This window comes from Globicephala melas, chromosome 1 (assembly GCF_963455315.2).
Source record: "Globicephala melas chromosome 1, mGloMel1.2, whole genome shotgun sequence".
NCBI classification, from domain to species: Eukaryota; Metazoa; Chordata; class Mammalia; order Artiodactyla; family Delphinidae; genus Globicephala; species Globicephala melas.
The window spans coordinates 92,678,382-92,698,221 of NC_083314.1; the positions used below are offsets into that span (position 1 = coordinate 92,678,382).

The 19,840-nt window shown below is 34.2% G+C and overlaps 1 protein-coding gene across 1 annotated transcript in view; it reads right to left on the bottom strand.

Moving 5' to 3' along the window:
• Positions 1–19,840, bottom strand: part of STXBP3 (syntaxin binding protein 3) — a 57,124-nt gene that overhangs the window by 12,663 nt on the left and 24,621 nt on the right. The window contains exons 8-16 of the mRNA XM_030868882.2: positions 17,180–17,270; positions 14,251–14,375; positions 11,614–11,709; positions 11,421–11,478; positions 5,467–5,532; positions 4,308–4,388; positions 3,284–3,422; positions 2,886–2,992; positions 2,242–2,334 (exon numbers count right to left, since the gene is read on the bottom strand). Coding sequence (XP_030724742.1) covers positions 2,242–2,334; positions 2,886–2,992; positions 3,284–3,422; positions 4,308–4,388; positions 5,467–5,532; positions 11,421–11,478; positions 11,614–11,709; positions 14,251–14,375; positions 17,180–17,270 — 856 coding nt within the window. The remainder of the gene's footprint in view (positions 1–2,241; positions 2,335–2,885; positions 2,993–3,283; positions 3,423–4,307; positions 4,389–5,466; positions 5,533–11,420; positions 11,479–11,613; positions 11,710–14,250; positions 14,376–17,179; positions 17,271–19,840) is intronic.

Sequence of the window (19,840 nt, forward strand, 5' to 3'; positions counted from 1 at the left end):
GGTCTTTTCTTGCTGTGCACGGGCTTTCTCTAGTTGCGGTGAGCAAGGGCTACTCTTCGTTGCAGTGCACGGTCTTCTCATTGCGATGGCTTCTCTTGTTGCGGAGCACGGGCTCTAGGCATGTGGGCTTCAGTAACTGTGGCACACGGGCTCTAGAGCACAGGCTCAGTAGTTGTGGCGTATGGGCTTAGCTGCTCCGCAGCATGTGGGATCTTCCCAGACCAGGGCTTGAACCCGTGTCCCCTGCATTGGCAGGCAGATTCTTAACCACTGCGCCACCAGGGAAGCCCAGTGCTGGGGGTTTCTAAATACCATCTTAATCCTGACAGACCTCTTAGGCTACTGGAGTCCAGGCCTTGCCCTTCATAGCGGGGGCTCTAAAACAGAATGTGCATAGCGGTGGCTCTAAAACAGAATGTGGCCTAGGTGTATTCAAGACAAGCCAATGGGATGAGCAAGGCTTTCCTTTTCATTTCATTTTTAAAATTTTCCTTCTTTTTAGGGTTAATATTTTATTATATATTTTTGTGTAATTGTATATACTGTACACATAGTATTTTATCAATACAGAATTTATATAGTTTATAAATAAATAATCATATACTCTAGGCTCCTGATCACATCTATTATGATTAAGTATGCATGATCAAGAAAGTTTAGAGACCACTGCATTAGAGCATGGTTGTACAAATGGTATCAATAAGTAGGAATGGACAAGGAATGGGCACAAGGTACTCAGAAGTCCTAGAATATTTCAATAAGACTGCAAGATGTGAAGAAACCAAGTTTCAGTTGAAACCCTGAAGGCCATAGACTGCCACTGAGGTAAAAGTGGGTTTTCTGAATTTAATATGCAAATTCTTGTTAAAGGGTTTGAGAAGGTCAATTCTTATTTTTAAAATACTAGCAAAGAAAAACTACTTAGTTCTATATCCTTGTTATGGATCAGGGAAAAAAAAACAACTTATGCTGCAGAAAAAAAAGTCTAAACTCTTTAAACTTTTCATCTATATTAAGCATGTGTGAATGACATAGAATTAGTCAAGTAAAACAGAAAAATCATAGGAATAAATTGTACACAATTAGTTTCCATAGGAAAGTAGAAATTAAAGTTTAATAAGTTAAAGGCAAATTAGAATAAATAGAACTATCTGATTATGACTGAAGAATCAATGTCATGGCTTTATTGAGCTCATAATGTGATTTTTATTAGTTCATTTTCTGATTTCCTATAATTGAATATTATTTTCTAAAAGTAAACAGTACTAAAGGCATCAGCCATCTGTTGACTATAAAAGCAAACTATAGTGAGGCTTACATTTTTTTCTTAACATCTTTACTGGAGTATAATTGCTTTACAATGGTGTGTTAGTTTCTGCTTTATAATAAAGTGAATCAGCTATACATATACATATATTTCCATATCTCCTCCCTCTTGTGTTTCCCTCCCACCCTCCCTATCCCACCCCTCTAGGTGGTCACAAAGCACCGAGCTGATCTCCCTGTGCTGTGAAGCTGCTTCCCACTAACTATCTATTTTATATCTGGTAGTATATATAAGTCCATGCCACTCTCTCACTTCGTCCCAGCTTACCCTTCCCCCTCCCCGTGTCCTCAAGTCCATTCTCTACATCTGCGTCTTTATTCCTGTCCTGCCCCAGGTTCTTCAGAACCATTTCTTTTTAAGATTCCATATATATGTGTTAGCATATGGTATTTTTCTCTTTCTGACTTACTTCACTCTGTACGACAGTCTCTAGGTCCATCCACCTCACTACAAATAACTCAATTTCGTTTCTTTGTATGGCTGGGTAATATTCCATTGGAGGTTTACATTTTAATCACAAATACATTTCCAAGAATACTGGAGTCTAACACTTTCTAATAGTGGTCATAAACAAATGTTACTTTGTTGAACTTTCATTCAACTAAATTATTTATATTTCTGCTACATATAGTTATTTCAAACAGAGTTTTTTTCATAAAGCATGTGTGTGCTTTATTTTTTTTAATTTATTTTGAGTCAGTCAGTGGTATGAATTTGCAGTCTTTAAGGAGAGAATCTTCAAGAGTTTCCTTTCCTCCCTTAACACCAGATACAGCCTTCTTTTGTGAACTCTCCCAGTACTGCAGATAATTCCTGACCCATAGATATGCTCAGACTGACAGATAAATATACAAAGAGTAAAAAATATTGTACAGAAGGGCACTCAGGTATAAATAAAATTTAATTAATTTTACCTCCAAAATATCTTTGATAAAAGGTGTCCATCGAGAGAGCTGAAACGTTTCTTCTGCAGACCGATCCTTTCTTAATGGTTTGCCTTGTTGAGACTAATATAATTAGAGGAAAAAATTAAAAATCAGTAATTTTATTTAGTGATATTCTCTTAAGTTTTCTAACAAGATGTTTAATTTACAACAAACACTATGGTGCACTTGACTTAAAACTAAGAGTGGAAAAGCCTACTCAAAAAATCTGAACAGGCGTGGTCATGTAACTTCACAGTATTTTGTGCATTAATGATAAAATTTGTGATAATATCAGAAAATATGTTTACTCCAAAGTGCTTATATAAAACTCGATGGGAAAGAGTGAGATTCTATACAGAGTTCTTCAAATTCTGCTATAAATGAATCATAAAAAGAAAAGCGTAAATAGCAAATTACAACAGAAGCTGTAAGATATAAATTCACTAGAAAAATGTACTTGTCCAAATTACCCATATATGGAAAAAAATGAAATTATTAATATTTTACTTACCAAATCAACAGAGTAAAATTAAGAAGACTGTCCACATGGATTCCCACATAAGAAAACATATTTAATGCAAATGACCACACATGCGTATGTATAAGTATATACAGAATGTAAAATTTCTTACGGGAGGGACAATGGGAACACCAAGGTAACTCCAGTTACGAATCATGTCACTCTCATTTTCTATCTTTACATTCTGGATCAACCTGTCCAAGTTTTCTTCCGTAGTTCCTTAGATAAGTAAAATATGAGTGCACAGTCAAATAATTGCTACCATAATCATTTCCAGGTTTTAGGTATCCAAGAATAAAGCTTTTTTTAAAAAAAGCAAACATTTAAATTATATACCCTTCAGTACGCTCCCAATTTCACATTTTTCCTTTTATTTATCTTAACCAACTGTAGCCACTACTTTTGAATTTTCTAAGATTTTCTTATGATCAAATAGTAAACCACTTATTGTAAAATGATTTTAGAGCTGGGTATTTTAATATATTCAAGAAAATAAACAGTCTGCATTACCATTAATACTGAATATATAAAGTAGGATTGCTCTTATTTTATCATAATTATCATGATTTTTGCTGAGCAGAACTGGAAGGAGTACTCGCATAGCATCTTTGACTTTCTGTCCTTCTGCGTCAGTTCCAAGTGCCAGGTCCTTAACGAAAATGAAATATAGTTAGTGGTCTATGATCCAAATTCATTTTTCAGTTAAAAAAAACCTATTACTAAAACTTGCCAAATTTTAATGGAACACTGATGCCTTTTCACAGGAAAATGTGAGTATCACTTGTAAACTAATACTGTACAAAATGTAAAAAGTCAAAAAATAATTCAGAGAAGAAAATCATTAATCTATACCTTTGCTAATATGGTAGACATGAGCTGCATGTGGCTACTGAGCACTTGAAATGTGTCTAGTCTGAATTAAGATGTGCTCTAAGTTAAAACGCCAGATTCTGAGGACTTGTTTGTGAAAAAAAGGATGTAAAATATTTCAATAATTGTTTTATATTGATTACATGTCAAAATAATATTTTGGATATACTGGGTTAAATCAAATAAAGTTAACCACACTCATTTCTTTTTACCTTTTTAATGTGACTACTAGAATATTTAAAATTATACATGACTTGCAATCTATTTCTATTAGACAGCACTGATCTAAATAGTTTTGGCATTATAGAGGAGACTTTAATTAAATGTGCCTACACAGTACTCTGCAGGATGCTGCCTTAAATGCTGCACCCACTGAAAAAGGCCTGCCAACAGTGCTACCCTGAATTAATGCTCCAAACACTTAAATCATCCCACTCAACCAAAAATGCATAATCACAAATTAGGAGGGACTGCTTACTATGATACTGTATAGCTACTTGTTAGCGTTGGTAAGGAATGATGTATTAAACCAAGTGGGTGAGTCTCCTTCTAAAAGAGGTTCTGTGATCTAGTGCACTGTATTGAACAAAAAGTTAGGTTTTACCTTACAAAGTTAATTCTGGAAATCTATCCTGAACATAGGTATTTCTGGCTCTGCACATACCTGTTCAGTTTTGCAGAGCTTTTCTATATTAGGCTTGAACTTATTCATGCAATCTTCTGCTAAGTTAAGATGAACAACTTGCTGAAAAACAGAAGAAATCAATCATTTAAAGCATTTTCATTTCTTTCTGTGTAACTGATAATATTAAACTTTTGAGATGGGCCTGAAGGAAAGCATGGGCTTTGGTGGGAAGGAGGTACCATGTAGATCAAGGGAAACATCTCGAGAACGGAAAAAAGTGAAAATTACCATGATCTACAGGGGATAATCAACAGACCACAAAAAACAGAATGGAAGGGTTGAATTTGTGTTGGGCTTATGAGTAGTGAAAAATAAGGTGAGAAAAAAATAGTGAAGTCCTTAAAGGCAAGCAGAAAAAGTTTGAATTTATGTTATTGATTCTTGATTAGGAAGCAATATGATAAAAATATGTAAATATTATTCTGATAAATACTTGTAAGAAGGACTGGAACAGCAAAAAAACAAAACTTTACCTGCCCACACAACTTTGATTGCTCTTAAATCTACTGATATATAACTATTAATTCAGACATCTCTGGTGGCGCAGTGGTTAAGAATCCGCCTGTCAATGCAGGGGGACACGGGTTTGAGCCCTGGTCCAGGAAGATCCCACATGCCGCGGAGCAACTAAGCCTGTGCGCCACCACTACTGAAGCCAGCATGCCTACAGCCCATGCTCCACAACAAGAGAAGTCACCACAGTAAGAAGTCCGCACACCGCAATGAAGAGTAGCCCCTGCTTACCACAACTAGAGAAAGCCGGCATGCAGCAATGAAGACCCAATGCAACCAAAAATAAATAAATAAATAAATAAAATTTTAAAAATAACTATTAATTCAACGAACCAAGTATAACAACAACCACTTGTCAATCCAATGTTGAATCTTCTTATTAAGTTGATAAATATTAAGCTTTTTCTGTTTGGCTATTCAAGATAAAGATATAAATCAAGAGTATATATAGAGAGAACTCTATTGGGGAGCTTAGATATTTGGGGTATTTCTCAGACCTAAAGTAAGGTTTTAGAGGACAACTAACACCAAGTATTCCATGACACCCACTGCTAAACCTGACTACAGAACTGGATGGACTAATAAACTAAAAATGATAACATATCTTATGTATGACACTGCTTACCTTAGTAATCTGTTTACGGAAATGGGGCATCTTTTTCATCAGTTGGGCAAGAGCACTAAGTGATGTCTAGGAAAAATAAAACATTTTTTAAAACAAACTTATGATTCAGTTATTTTTATAGAACTTTAAAATCCTGTAGTTTTAAATATTTATTAATTTACTAAATATTTGGCAATTTTAAAAAGAAAACAAATGCAAGGTTTCCAGTTGCAGCCATGATAAAGTAACTGATATAAAAATTATTCTCCGGGGGGGTTCCCTGGTGGCGCAGTGGTTGAGAGTCTGCCTGCCGATATAGGGGACACGGGTTCGTTCCCCAGTCTGGGAGGATCCCACATGTCGCGGAGTGGCTGGGCCCGTGAGCCATGGCCACTGAGCCTGTGCGTCCGGAGCCTGTGCTCCACAACACGAGAGGCCACACAGTGAGAGGCCCGCGTACTGCAAAAAAAAAAAGAAAAAAATTCTCCCTCCATAAACAAAAACAAAATTGGACAAAATAAAAAAGACAACAGCTTTCAGGCAAAGGATTTTTCAAAAATAGCTCAAAGCTAGGTTACTTGAGCAAAGGAAAGCATAGACGGTGATCCCTGCACTCATCCTGGCTCTTCCCTGAAACATTTTCCAAAACACAGTGAAAGGAAGTAGAGTTTAAGTAGAAAGCAAGTCTCTCTGGGCAGAGGAAAAAGAGATCGGAGTTTGGGGCTACTGAGGTAGGGGTTGGGGTCCAGGGTTAATACAGAAAAGAGCCAGTCACAACATAACTCAAAGACGTGTAGAAGGGTTGCCTTAGCATCCCTGGCCAAATACTAAGCTGCACATATACAGGGCATAACTCTTAAAGGCCTAGCAGAGAACGACTGCAGAGATTTCAGAGGGGTCTTAATGCAAGACAATATTGGCATTCTCTGATCCAGACAAAGTAGACAGTTCTAAGTGAACATCCCAGACATTTAGTCCTGGAAGGACTATATCTTCAGACTAAATGCAAAAGTGAAATACACTCAACATAACAAAAGCCTGACATGAAGTCTCAACAGAATCAAGGTTATTCACTAAAAAATTAACTGCCTGCCAGAACAGAACTCAATACTCTTAGTAAAGAGAACATCACCAAGAGCCTTTGCAACATAGCATCCACAATGTCTAACATACAGTAATATATTACTGGACATGTAAAACAGGAAAAAGTGATGGATACTCAAGTGATGAAACAGTCAATAAAAGTAGACCCAAGAAAATCCAGACGCTGGAGTTAGCAGACAAGGACTTTAAAATATCATACTTATGTTAAAGAAAACAGGTGAAAAGATGAACTAAATGGATGAAAAGATGGAGTATTTCAATAGAGAATTATAGACTTTATTAAAAAAAATTCAGTGGGGCTTCCCTGGTGGTGCAGTGGTTGAGTCCGCCTGCCGATGCAGGGGACGCGGGTTCGTGCCCCGGTCCGGAGGATCCCACGTGCCGCGGAGCGGCTGGGCCCGTGAGCCATGGCCGCTGAGCCTGCGCGTCCGGAGCCTGTGCTCCGCAGCGGGAGAGGCCACAACATTGAGAGGCCCGCGTACCACAAAAAAAAAAAAAAAAAAAATTCAATGGATGCCCTAGAATTAAATGCAACTTTGAAATTAAAAACACAACGAATGACTCATACATTGTTGGTGAGACTGTAAAATGGTACAGCAAATTAGGAAAACAGTTTGGAAGTTTCCTAGAAAATTAAATATACATTTACCATATGACCCAGCAATCTTACTCTTATTTATCCAACTGAATGAAAACATTTGTTCACACAAAACCTGAATGTTCACAGTGGCTTTATTTGTAATTGTCAACAACTTGGAAAAAACCTAAATGTTCTGCAACTTGTGAACAGATAAAATGTAGTATATCCATACAATGGAATACTACTCAGCAATAAAAAGTGTTGAAGCTCCTGTTACATGTCACATGGATGAATGTCAAGTGCATTATATTAAATGAAAAAGCCATATTGTATTATTCTATTTAGCTGTCATTCTAGAAAAGGCAAAACTATAGGAAAGAAAATAGATCAGTGTTTCTGAGGGGATCAGAGTTGAGTGGAGAGGTTGCCTACAAAGTGGCACAAGGCAATTGTGGGGGGAGGTGTTGATGGAATTGTTCTATATCTTGGTTGTGGTTATATGAGAGTATACATTTGTCAAAACTCATACAATTTTATACTATAAAGGGGGAACTTTACTTTCTAATGCAGTTTAAGAAACAATATGTTGAATGGGTTTAACTGCAGACTGGATACAACAGACAAAAGTAGGAGACTCGGGCTTCCCTGGTGGCACAGTGGTTGAGAGTCCGCCTGCCAATGCAGGGGACATGGGTTCGTGTCCCGGTCCGGGAAGATCCCATATGCTGCGGAGCGGCTGGGACCATGAGCCATGGCCGCTGGGCCTGCGCGTCCGGAGCCTGTGCTCTGCAACGGGAGAGGCCACAACAGTGCGAGGCCCGTGTACCACAAAAAAAAAAAAAAAGTAGGGGACTGAAAGTCAGGTTAATAGAAAATATTTAATTAAAGCACAGAGGAGGAAAAAAGTGGGAAAATAAGGAACAGAATAGAAGAGACGTAGAATATGGTCCAAAAATCTAAAACACAAGTGAATGGAATCCTAGAAGGAGAGGAAAGACAGACTAGGACAAAATCAAGATGTGAGGAAATAAGAGCCAAGAATTTTACAAATATGAAGAAAGTTACCAACCCAGTGATTCAAGAAGCTCAATAAACCCAAGGAGGATAAATACCAACAATAACACATCATAGTAAGGCATATTATGGTCACATTGCTAAAACTAAAAGATAAAGACAAAAATCTTTAAAAAGACACTTTATCTTCAGGAAATTAACAGTAACATGACAGCTGGCTTCTTTAACAGAAATGATAGTAGCCAAAAGGTGACATATTTAAATCTTTAAGTTGCTGAAAGAAAAAAAAGAACTGCCAACTTTGAATTCTAAATACAGTAAGTGTCTCTGTAAAACCCGTAAAACACAGATATCCTTAGATAAAAACAAAAGTTGAGAGAAATCATCCAGCCCAGATGGAAACACTGAAGAGCAATAAGGAATAAATAACAACAGATTTCAAATTTATGTGGACAATATAAAAGTCTATTGAGAATTTAAAACAAAAATAACATCCTGACTTTATAACACATGTTAAAGTAAAATATATGACAACAATAGCACAAAAGACAAAGGGAGGTAAATGGAGTTAAACTATTATAAGGTTCTTGAATTCTTTAGGACATGGCAAAAGTATACTTTAAGGTACACTGTGATAATATAAGGATACATTTTGTAGTACCCAACATGATGACTACAGGAAGGATACCAAAAGGTAAAACAAAAGTTTATTTTGGAGACAAAATGGAATAGTTTAAAGAAAAAAAAAAGGCCTATATATATAAAGAAGGCAGAAAAGGAAAAGGATAAAATAAAGAGAAAACAAATAAGATGGTAACAAATTCAACTATATCAATAATTACATGAAATACAGATGGACTTAAACATTCTAATTAAAAGATAAGGATCATCAGATTGAATAAACAAACAAACCTCAACTATCAATACAAACTCTTTTTAAGAAGCACACTTTAAACATAAAGGCACAAATTGGTGAAAATAAAGGATGAGAAAAGATATATCATGTAAACACTAGCCAAAATAAAGCAGGTATGGCTATATTAAAATCAGACAAAGTAGAGCTTAAGTCAAGAAATATTGCAAATGAAAAACAAAATGACATTTTGTATTGATAAAAGATAAATTCAACAGAAAGGTAACTATCTTAAATTTATAAAGACTATAATTAACATGGCTTTATCAGTCGATATAGCTTTGAAAGTTGACAAGATTCTAAAAAAAATAGACTAATTCATAGCCATAAGCGATACCATTCTCAGTAACTGATATAAAAACCAGATAAAAAATGAGTAAAGAAATAGAATATTTGAATAACATGATGAACCAACTTGATTTAATTGACACACATAGAATTTGTATTCAAGTACACATTGGGTACTTAACCACAATAGATCGTATGATAGGTCACAAGTCAAGTCTGAACAAATTTCAAAGGACTGAAATCATACATTGCACATTCTCTGACCACTATATAGTTAAATTACAATTCAATAACAGAAAGACAAGTAGAAAATTCCCAAACTCTTTGAAATTAAAAAACATATTCCTATATAACACATAAGTCAAAGAAGAAATCACAATGAGAGTTAGAAAACATTTTGAGCTGAATCGAAATAAAAATAGGTTATTCCAAAACTTCGGGAATGCAGCTACAACAATGTTAAGAAGGAAATAAATAAATATATATAGTAAGAGAAAAAAGGTTGAAAATCAGTGCTGTAAACATCCAACTCAAGAAGTTAGAAAAAGAAAAACAAGCCAAAGAAAACTGAAGGTAGGAAATAAAAATGAGTAGAAATCAATTCAACATAAAACTAACATACAGTAGAGAAATCAGCAAAGCCAAAAGTTGGTTCTTTGAAATACTAATTATATATATAGGGATATTAATAGTATGTAGGCTAAAACACAAATTAACAATATTAGGATTAAATAAGTAGCACACAGCTATAGGTTCTACAGACACTGAAAAGATAATAAGAGGATATTTGAAAATGAAGATATAATAGACAAATCCCTTAAAAATGAACACCCCAAAACTGATATAAAAAAATTAAAAATCTGAATAGTTCTGTAACTATTAAAGAATTTGTAAGTAAAGACTTCCCCATAAAAATGGAAAACTCCATGCCCAGACTGCTTCAGTTGTGAAGTCTTCCAAGCAATGATGAGACAAGTAATAACAATCTTACACAAACACTTCCAGAGAATGAGAGGGAAAACATTACAACTCATTTAAAGACCAATATAATTTTGCTGCCAAAACCTGACAAGATTATCTCTCTCTCTCTCTCTCTCACACACACACACACACACACACACACACACGAATTATTACAGGGAAATACTATTGTTCATAAACCTAGAAGTAAACATTCTAAGCAAAATATTAGCAAATAGAATCTAGTGAGATATAGGAAAAGGATAAAGTATCATGACTAAGTGGAGCTAATTCCAAGAATGCATGGTTGGTTTAATGTTAGAGAATCAATGAATGTAACTTATCACATTAAAAGAATAAAAGAGGGAAAAAAATTTCAATAGGTGCTGATAAAGCATTTGATGAAATCCAACACCTACTGCTGATTTAAAAAACAAAACCAAAAAAAAACCTGTTGGCAAATATGGAATAGAAGGGAACTTCTTAATCTGACAAATGATGTATCTAAAATAATCTAAAACTACCATAATACTCAATGATGAAATATCAAACACATTTCCCCTTAGGTTGGGAATGAGACAAGGATATCCTGTCACCAGTTCTAGTCTACATTATACAGCTAGGAGGTATTAACCACTAAGAAAACTAGTTTAAAAGGTATACAGATTCGAAAGGATCAGGCTAAATTTTCTTTATTCACAGATATTATTGTGCAACTTTCTGAAATGACAGAAATGTCCTATACCTTAATTTAGGTGGTAGTTCCACAGGTATGTGTGTGTATGAATACATATATGTGTATGTAAAAAGTTATTCAGTATACATTTAAGATTTGTGCACTTTACTTAGGTAAATTATACCTCAATATAAAAAATCTAACAAGAATGCATTAATGCAATTGGCTAAATGGCCTTTTAAAAATAAATTTTAATGGAGCAAGACAGAGAAACTTTTGCTAACTGTTGAGGCTAGGTAATGGGTACATGAAAGTTTATTTTCTCTACTTTTGTGTATGTTAGAAATTTCCCAAAATGGAAAGTTAAATAGATAAAAAATTTTACACAGACTTTAAAATTCACCTTCATTGTTATCTTGAAAGTTAAATAACACTCTTACCTTTCCTTCCGTTGCTTTCTTTGTTGATGAAATTTCTTTCATAAGCTTGGGAATTTCCCTGTCAAATTGTAAGAGGATTCTTTAAATTTCTAAGGTGTAATTCTTTACAAAAATATTTTAAGATTACAAAATGTACTATCATGTATTTAGTATTTTAAAAATGTGGAATAAAAATTAAAATGAGTTCACATACTCTAATACAACTGCAATATGCCGATGTCGAATTCTGACCCAGAGGTCATCATCTTCTTCAAGGACTGCCTCCTTTTCTTTCCCATCGGTTTTATATCTACAAGTAGAGAGAAGTATGAACTTTTTGATTATTTTCCCACCCAAAAAGTGAAACATTTTTATAAACAATAATTTTAAGATACAGCTCAAGAAACTGAAGAATACATCCACTATTTTGGGGGATAATGAATACATACTCAAAACTAAGGCATATTGCTATCCATACAATAAAAATCAAAGTGCTATGTCTACCAAGACCTTTTTACTTTCGTTAGGTTTAGCTGTCATTATTATAGAGTTTTATCTCAGCAAAGTGGTATCTTAGAAACAAAAATTCAACGTTCCACAATCAACTTTAAGAACAAGAGTGAATACACTAACAATTTGTATTCTAGTTGCTCAAAACACTACTTTGACATACTAATAACCATCAACTCAACTATCAAACATCCATTAAGAAAAGAAATGTCACCCCCTAATGTAGCCTATTAAGTACTGCAGGTGTTGCAGAGTTGGTACAAAATTCACAAACATATATCATCTGTTTCTATATTCTTCCCTAACCCTATAACCACATCTCCTTTAAAGAATGGGAAAGGAAATGAGAGAAAAACTAGTGTAGCCATTAAAAACCTTGATTGCTTTAATGAGTTCTACTGAACTGAGAGGCAATTCAAGAGGTTCATGAAATTACTCAAAATGGGCTTCCTGACTGCTTCCCCAAAAGTAATTCCTCGCTTCTTTTATGCAAATAGCCAGCCTCCTTCCATTTGTGGAGCTAGAAAATTCAATCATCCCTGGGACTGTCAACGTCCTCAAGATCAGAATGGACAGCATTGAGCTTTCCTAGCACTGGATAGCAGACAATAAATGGAGATTTCTGCTGTATAAATATAATCATTTCTACAATCCCCCAAATTTCAGGCCCCATCTATAAAACCATCTACCTATTTGGTCTTAATTACAGATGCCCAAAGGCAGAACGACTGTGCTTAATTACAAGACTGCACTAAGGACAGAGGCCTTTTTGTCATTTAAAATGCTACTTTGTACTTCTTTAACCTTTGATTTATAAACAAAGATTAAGGTAGCAGGCCTGACAATACTAAAAGATGATGACAATCCTAAGAGTACATTTAAAGAGGTCACCAAGATGAAGAACACAGTCTGGATACTTAGAAGTTTCTGCTCTGCATTACTTCCATTAAAAATTGGGATGGAGCACAACCCACAGGGAGTTCGTGCTTCCACCTAGTCTTATCCCTGGACTTTTTCGATTCATTCAAAAAATCTCTGACTTCTTTGTTTTTGTTTTTAAATAAGTCTCTCTATTACTCTTAAAAAATTAAACCTTGCTTTGCTTGCCAGCAAACCTAGGGAGATCATTTTTTTAAAAAAGTACTAGGTTAGAAATGTCTGAAACTTATGTCAATAGTCTGGAACCAAATTCTTAAGTGTCCATCAGTTTAAGTCGTTTCTAAGTCTCTTGAGCAACGTAGGTTTAGAGACCTAAAGGATAAGAGAGGTAAACAACATGCTTTCTGAAAATTCTGAAAAAACTGCTTAAAACTACTTTTATATTAGAATAACTACTTTTATATTAGAAAAACTACTTTTATATTAGAAAAATGTTGATCTACGTCATCTAACATTAATACAAATAAAGAAAAACTCAGAAGCCAGGATCTGACCAGAATGCAAATAAAAATACAATAGAAAATACAAAATTAGTTTAACAATATTTGGTTTAAGAAAAAATATTAAGTATTATAATTAGCACAAGTTTTTGGATCTTTTTAATCTATTAAAATTACTAAATTAATTTAAACATAAAATTTCAGAAAACTAATTTTCTTTTTTATTACTATGCTCAAAGCAGTAAATCTTAGCTGAAAAATGCCAATTTGGATTTAGAAATTATGATATCAAACAACATGTTATATATTTATGTGTATATATATATATGTATGTGTGTGTATATATATACACACACTCATAAATGATGCACAAAGGTACAATAAAATGGTTCCTTAACAGAAAAGTGATTTCATTTTTCATTTAGCTACTTGATATTACTTTTAAAGTTAATATGCTTATATCAGAGTTAAGTCAATAATAGGTACCAAATTGGTAAACTTGTATCTATTCTCAATAACCATCCTAATGAGGTTCCTAGTCTTCTAATCTTTTTAAATACACTATGTTGACAAGACACACATATAGATAACTTTTGGATGTGTGATTCAGAATAATCACAGCCTAACCAATTTGAATATGGTTTCCACTTCAATAAATATAGTAGTGAGCCTGGTATTTACTGAAAAGTACAAATTCCAGCTGTTTAAAATCTATTTTTGTTGTAGACACAGTTAAGGAAGCAAATACACCGAAAAAGCTTCAAAGCAGTTAAATTACCCATTAACTAACAAGGTCAAGATATTTTTAACAGATTATGATTATAGGGGTAAGAGAAGGATAAAGTCTCTGAATGAAAAAGGTTACAGGGGCTTTAGATTTCCGGTGCCTGCACGAATCATTAAATGTTAATATCCTATCCTGTTTGTATATGCCCTATATATTCCCTTCAAGTTATACTTGCTTGTATGTATCATTCTCAATCGGCAGTAGATCATATGCCATTGCCTGAAAGGTCAGTTCATGCAGGACAGTGGACACAGGATCAAAGCCACGATCAATTATTATGAGCTGGGAATGAGTTTTACCCTGGAATAACAAAATAAAATGATCTTAAGAAACTTCAATTTCTTTGTGTGAACATATTTTTAGTATCTTAGAAAACAAAAGCAGACTTTTCCTAAGTTCTGCCCCATTCCTAAGAATGTGAAGTTACATTAAAACAGAAAAATCTGAGTGGTATAACAGGGGAAAAAAATAAGACTACAAAACCAAAAGCTTTCATAATTAGAGTAAGAGGCTATACTCAATAATACGATATTGTGAAAATTCCTTTAAAAAAAGTAACATTTGGCCTGCACTAAATCTATTTCCTTAGGAATTCAGCTCCATAAACACTAAAACTGATATAAATTATGAATAGTAGTTATTACTTGAGCTCTTTATGCTACACACTGTGCTAAGCAAGAAATATCCACATTATTTAATTCTTATAGCAACCCTGTGAGACAGGGATTATTAACTCCATTTGACAATGGGGGCATTAAGGCTTAAAATTAAGTAACTTGCCCAAATCACATAGCTAGCTAGTATGTGGTAGAATGGAGATTCAAACCCAGGTCAGCTTCACTCCATGACCTGTACTCTTAACCTTTACGCATTTTAAAAGATTACATTGATGCCAGCTAAGATGGTAAATTACAATGAAAGCTTTGCTATCATTAACTCACAAACAGCACTAATCATTAAACAGTGAATAATAGTGCTGGGAAAAATCATTGTTAATATCAGTATCTTCTATACCTCATTTTAAAAAGTAATAAATTCTCTGGATTATTATTTGGAGCAGTAAGAGATAACTACAACTCAGACAAACATTTCTTATTTATTTACTTCCAGCAGACAAAGGTAAACTACATAGAATAGATCTTTAAAATTTTTTTTAGTTAACCATTCACTCATTTAAATAAACCTTGAGATAGTATGGTATAGTGATTAAGAGCACAGCCTCTGGAATCAGGTAGATCTGGGTGTGAATCCAGCCTTGACCACTTTCTCTCTTTTTTTTTTAAATTTTTTGGCCACGCCACGCAGCTTATGGGATTTTAGTTCCCTGACCAGGGATCGAACATGGGCCCTCGGCAGTGACAGCATGGAGTCCTAACCACTGAATCTCCAGAGAATTCCCAGCCTTGACCACTTTCTTGTTGTACAACTTTGGACAAATTGCTTAACTTGTTAATATCTCAGTATTCTCATTAAAAAAACAAACAAAAAATATATATTTAATCAGAACCTCTGCCCTACAAGATTACTGTAAAGATTAAATGTAATAATACCATGAACACTTATCACAGTGCCTGGCACTTAGTAAGCCCTCAATACATGTAAGTTATGAGTCTTCAGAAATATGAATAGGAAAAAGACTGTGCAATATAAGTGCTATATCAGGGCTTGGGGCTATGAAAGTATGTGAGAGGAAGAATCGCTTGACCTGAAGAGTGAGGAAAGACTTCAAAAAGGAGGTGACACTCTCTCAGGTCCTTGAATGAAGAAAAGGTATCAAGCATTTCCAAGGTGTATAATTTCTGAGGCAGAAAGAATGGAAAGGACAAGTTTGGTTTTTGTGGATTTTCCTTTTTATCATTGAAATCATGAAGGACTAAAGGGATATTAACTAATATAATGATCGTTTATCTTTCCTCATTCAACAAACATTTATTGACTACCTACTATACTATGTATACCGAGCCATTATCTTCATAACTACAACGAGGACAACAGCTTTCACTAGTCCTCCAAACCAAAAACTAGTAACTTTTTAAAGTTCTGAACCAACATTACATCTAATCTTACACCCTCCATTCTAGCCAAGTTGTTTGTGAATTTTGCCTTTTTCTCTATGCCTCTGCCCAAAGAACCCTGTTATCCAAGGAAAAAACTCCCTCTTCTGTTATACTCATTCTTCAAGCTCAAGGGCCTCTTCCTCTAGGATGCCTTCCAAGACTCCAGTTACAATAAGATTAAGCCCCAGCCTATGTTCCCACTACATTTCATGTATTCTTCTCTCATTCCTCTTACTACATGCATTGTAATTGGTGGTTTCCTTGCCCATCTCCTCTTCTAAACTATCAACAGTTCCTTCTTTTTATTTTTCAGCTACTGTAATATGGCTTCCTAGCCCTGTGGCACCACCTCTGGCAGTCTACTCAAGCTCTTCACTCTCCAACCCAAGCTCAAATGCTAGAATTCCCCAGGTTCTAATCTTAGTCTTAGATTACTTTATATTACCTTGATAAGATAGCAATAGCTATCATTCATTAAACTCCTATTATATGCCAAACACAAGCTAATCTGCCTAACCTTCATACCAACCAAGTAAGGTACATATCATCTGATCCATTTTATAGATGAAAATACAACTCAGAGTAAATAATATGTCCAAGAACACAAAGCTGGTGATAAGAGGAAAAATTATGTTTATTAACTGTTTACTCAGTTGCAAGCACTATTCTAAAAACTTTTTATGTATTAACTCATTTAATCCTCTATTTTATAATATAGGTATTCTCTTATTATCCCCATTTTATAGGTAAGAAAACTTAGGCACAGAGAAGTTACATCATTTGCTAATTGACATATCTATGAATTAAATGGCATAACCAGGATATAGACAAAGTGCTTATTTCAAAACCCTTATCTTCTCCTCTAAGCCACACTGTCTATTAAGACTTCTACTACCACTTATATCAGTGATTCCCAAATCAAAATTGGGGATCTGTGTTAATGATTCTCAAATCAAAACTGGAAAATGAATGAACAACAGTTTCCTTGGTTTAGAAAGAAATAAAACAGACTTTATGCATAACCACTATTTATCTTTTATATGTTACCTTTATTAGGCTCTTTTCATCAATCTTGTAGTAGTTTTCAAGTTTTTTTTCAACAAGCTGAGCAAGCTTACTGGCATTATCCAGAGGTTTACTAGAAATGGAAAAAATGTTCGAACAATTATCTTTCTTTCAAGACACACTTTACAATATCAAGTTGAATTCTAAAATTAAGCCATAAATTTATTAATTTAAAAGATTTTATAAACATGGAGAAGTTCAGATAATACATCAAATATAATGCTATATCAATTTGTCTGGATTTTATCCATGTAAACCTTATTATATGTGCTTCAGAGTTTTTTTCATATGAAGGAAATATTATAAATAAAACCGCAGCTCCTTTATTCCCCTCCCAATTCTCGGTCTTCTCCCCCACCCCTAGCTACCCCCACTCCAAGGCAATACTATCATGAATTTGATGTGTATTCTTCCTGTCATTACTATTATACATATGTTTACTGTTTTATATGTGTTTTAACTGTATGTTTTTACTGTTATATATATGTGTGAGATCTATGTTGACACATATCAAATTTAATCATTTTAGTTCAATATAGTATTCCATCATATGATTTATACTGGATTCTATACATTCATTCCCCTAAAGATGGATATTTAAGTCATTCTCAATTTTATACCATTGCAAACAACATTGAAACAAATATCTTTGTACATACATCTCCATGTACATGTTTCTCTAGATATATTATTTCTAAAAGTATAATTGCTAGATTATATGGTATGTACATTTTCAACTTTTCCAGATATTACCATATTACTCTCCAAATTACTTGACCAATTATCGCTCCCACTAGCAGTATGAGATCTCCCTACATGCTCTCTAACATTCAGTCAACTTTCCAATATAGTCTTTTGCATAAAATCTTATATACCACTGTCTTCTAAAATGATAAAATCATACTCTAAATTGTAACTTCATGACCAGTGACATTAGTATAACTTCTGAGTCTACAAGAAATTGTAAGAAAAGGCTCTTCAATTAGGAAACCAACCTCAAAAATGGAGGCTCTCCTTGTAAGGGGCTTCAAAGTGTTAAAGGACCTTTAGGTTTTATACCTCAAAAGTAAATAAAGAAGCAACTATAAAGAATAATTTATTACACATTTTGCTTTAAAATATTTTCAAAAGGAAATAATTTCATGTTAGAATTACACTTGAAAAGTCCATGAGGCATAAAAGAATACTTTGTGAAAGAACAGGTAGGATTCTAAAAGCCTGATTATTTAACTATTACAATAACTCCAAACAGGTCCAAAGGTGAGCTATTAAATTATAAATTGGCCTCAGTTATCCCTCAGTATCCACAGGGGATTGGCTCCAGGACCTCACTCAGATTTCAAAATCTATGGATGCTTAAGCCCCTTTTATAACATGGCGTAGTATTTGCATATAAACTATGCATATCCCCCATATACTTTAAATCACCTCTAGATTACTTATAACACTAATACAGTGTAAATGCTATGTAAATAGTCATAAATACAATGTAAATGTTATGTAAATAGTTCTCTGCATGTAGCAAATTCAAGTTTTGCTTTCTGGAACTTCCTGGAATTTTGTTTTCTTAATATTTTCAATCCACGATTGGTTGAATCTGAGGATGCCGAACCTGTGGATACATATGGCCGACTATATTACATACTCATTTCCCTGAACAGAGCCAAACACCAAGAGTAGAAGCTTTAACAGAGACTGAACTCTAGCAGGAGATAAACCACTTAGTTCAGAATGTAATTAGCATATCACCTATAAGAAAAAGAATGTTTCCAACACCTGAGGTATGAGTGAAGAGCCTGTTTGGTCACATCTGAATTAAGGAGATTTACTATATACTTTCTAAGTAATTAACAGAAAATTTTTTAAATGGTCAAGAATAATGAAACTTAAATATAAAGTACTACATGAATTTGAAATTAAACAATTCATCCAACTACCTTGACAAATGTCAATGTTTAAGTTAAAGAAACTTTTAAAACAGAAACAAGTGACATAACTTATTAGTAGTAGTACAGTATATTTACGTCTACTAGTTTATTAGTGTCATACACTATTTTGAGTTCTTTACAGATATTAACTCATTTAATTCTAAAAACAACCTTATAAGGTGAGTACTATGATTGTTCCCATTTCATAGATAAAGAAACTGAGAGCAGAAGGATCACACAGCCAGTAAGTAGCAGAGATTAAAATCCAAGCTGTCTGGCTACACAGAACAACATGAATGTCTAAGAACATAATACTGAACAAAGCCAGAAATGAAAAACATCAAGCTCAAAATCAGGCAAAACTAAAATATGTGTTAGAAGTCAAGATAGTAGTTATCTCTGGGGAGGAGACAGGGGGTGATGACTAGAGGGGATCATGAGGGGGGCCTCTGAGACACTGTTAGTATTCTATTTCTTGACCTTGGTGAAATTAGATAGGTATTTCACTTTGGAATGATTTATCAAGCCATATAAATATAATTTATGCACTTTACAGTAAACTTTACTTTTAATAAGAAACAAATAAATAAAGGTACATAGTACTAAAGTCAAACTTTAACTTTTAAAAAACTCCAAAAATCGGGCTTCCCTGGTGGCGCAGCGGGTAAGAATCCACCTGCCAATGCAGGGGACACGGGTCCGAGCCCTGGTCCAG